Below are 1,377 nucleotides of genomic sequence, written 5' to 3'. Positions count from 1 at the left end.
TGGGGGGGGGGGGCACAATGGACAGCCAGTGTTATGTTTTTAACTTGGGTTAATTTTAGACCCAGTCGTCTCCCTGGAGTGAGATTATGTCCCATTCTGGGCTGCTCTGACCTTACAGAGTTAGAAGCTAAGAGGGATTTGGCTGTTGCTGCTCAGATGGTTTATCTTCCCTGTTGATGTCAGTGGTCTGTGTGAGAAAGAGGGAGCAGAATGAGCGAGCTGCTAGAGAATCGGATACTAGCAGAGGAAATGAGCGTGGCTTTGGACAGAACTTCTGCCAGCTATCGTGTTGCCTAACCTTTGTGGCAGAAGATAACATTTCTCCTAACAGAACTTCAGTGGAGTTCATGTAATGATAGTTAGTGGTGGTCAGCAGAACATGCAAGGGCGGTTTGGTTTAACCGATCTAGAAATGGAGTTGGCTGAAACCGATGATCAGGTATGGCAGAAAGTTAAGCCCGGAGGTTTTGTCTTGTTGACTGGATCTATCTTTTCACCACCCTCTCCTCAGACAATTTTATTTTAACAGTAGCCCATAAAAGCAAATTAATTGCATTACGCCTAAATGTTACTGTTTGGTTTGACTGCTTTCTTTTATAGTAATAGTAGTAAGTGATGATGCAACAAGATGCAGATCCTGTGGTAGTCAGAGTGGTGATGGGCTGTTTTTCACATCTCATTATGGCCTCATTTTATGAATGGTATGAGTTAAACTCTGGCACGGTATCAGGGGGTTTTCAGAGGGCAGCGCATTCTGGTTGACCGTTTACATTTGGGATGGTTCTGTTATTTGGAGTCGCATACATAGTGTGATTTAATGGAGTGCACTTTACACTGGTTTCCCTAAAACTTCAAAAGGTCACAGATGTTGAATAGAAATGTGTATGCATAGCTAATTGAGCAATTGTTTGTAACAAAGGGAGGACAGGCTTTACATTTTGTCCTGTTTAAGCGCTGATGACTCGTAGGTTGAAATATTGTGGATTCATTGTTGTAACCATGTAACACAATTAAAGTGGCCATATTATAAAAAAGAGTCCCATTTTTACTGGGATTTGGGGTGTTACTTTGTGTCTCTGGTGCTGCCACCCGCATACAAACTTGTAAAAAAAAATACCCATGCTGTTTTAAATGAGGTACAGGTTTCTGAACGTCCTCTGCCTTCAGTCTCTGGGTGAGGTGTTAGAAATCTGCACAGCTTTCTACGTAACTAGCCGAGACGAGGTGGCTAACCGTACTAGCGCTAGCATGCTAGCTCGTCCTAAATGGCATTGCTACAGTGCACACACTAGTTCACCATAATCTCCAAAAGAACTACTTTCACGTTCCTGTTCTGCAGGTATTCCAAACGTGCCCCTTGTTTAGAAGAAGTCTCCC

The 1,377-nt window shown here is 43.2% G+C and overlaps 1 protein-coding gene across 2 annotated transcripts in view; it reads left to right on the top strand.

Moving 5' to 3' along the window:
- Positions 1 to 1,377, top strand: part of pkn2a (protein kinase N2a) — a 32,836-nt gene that overhangs the window by 5,164 nt on the left and 26,295 nt on the right. Inside the window, exon 1 of one of the 2 annotated variants that reach the window (XM_032532466.1) lies at positions 169 to 439. The exons of the other annotated variant lie outside the window; for it this stretch is intronic. Within the exon in view, the coding sequence (XP_032388357.1) occupies positions 353 to 439 (87 nt within the window). The 5' untranslated portion in view covers positions 169 to 352. Of the gene's footprint in view, positions 1 to 168; positions 440 to 1,377 lie in introns of those variants that run through there. 2 annotated transcript variants of the gene reach the window in all.

This window comes from Etheostoma spectabile, chromosome 12 (assembly GCF_008692095.1).
Source record: "Etheostoma spectabile isolate EspeVRDwgs_2016 chromosome 12, UIUC_Espe_1.0, whole genome shotgun sequence".
NCBI classification, from domain to species: domain Eukaryota; kingdom Metazoa; phylum Chordata; class Actinopteri; order Perciformes; family Percidae; genus Etheostoma; species Etheostoma spectabile.
Note: the sequence above shows the minus strand (reverse complement) of the source record. Positions and strands in the feature narration are given on the sequence as shown.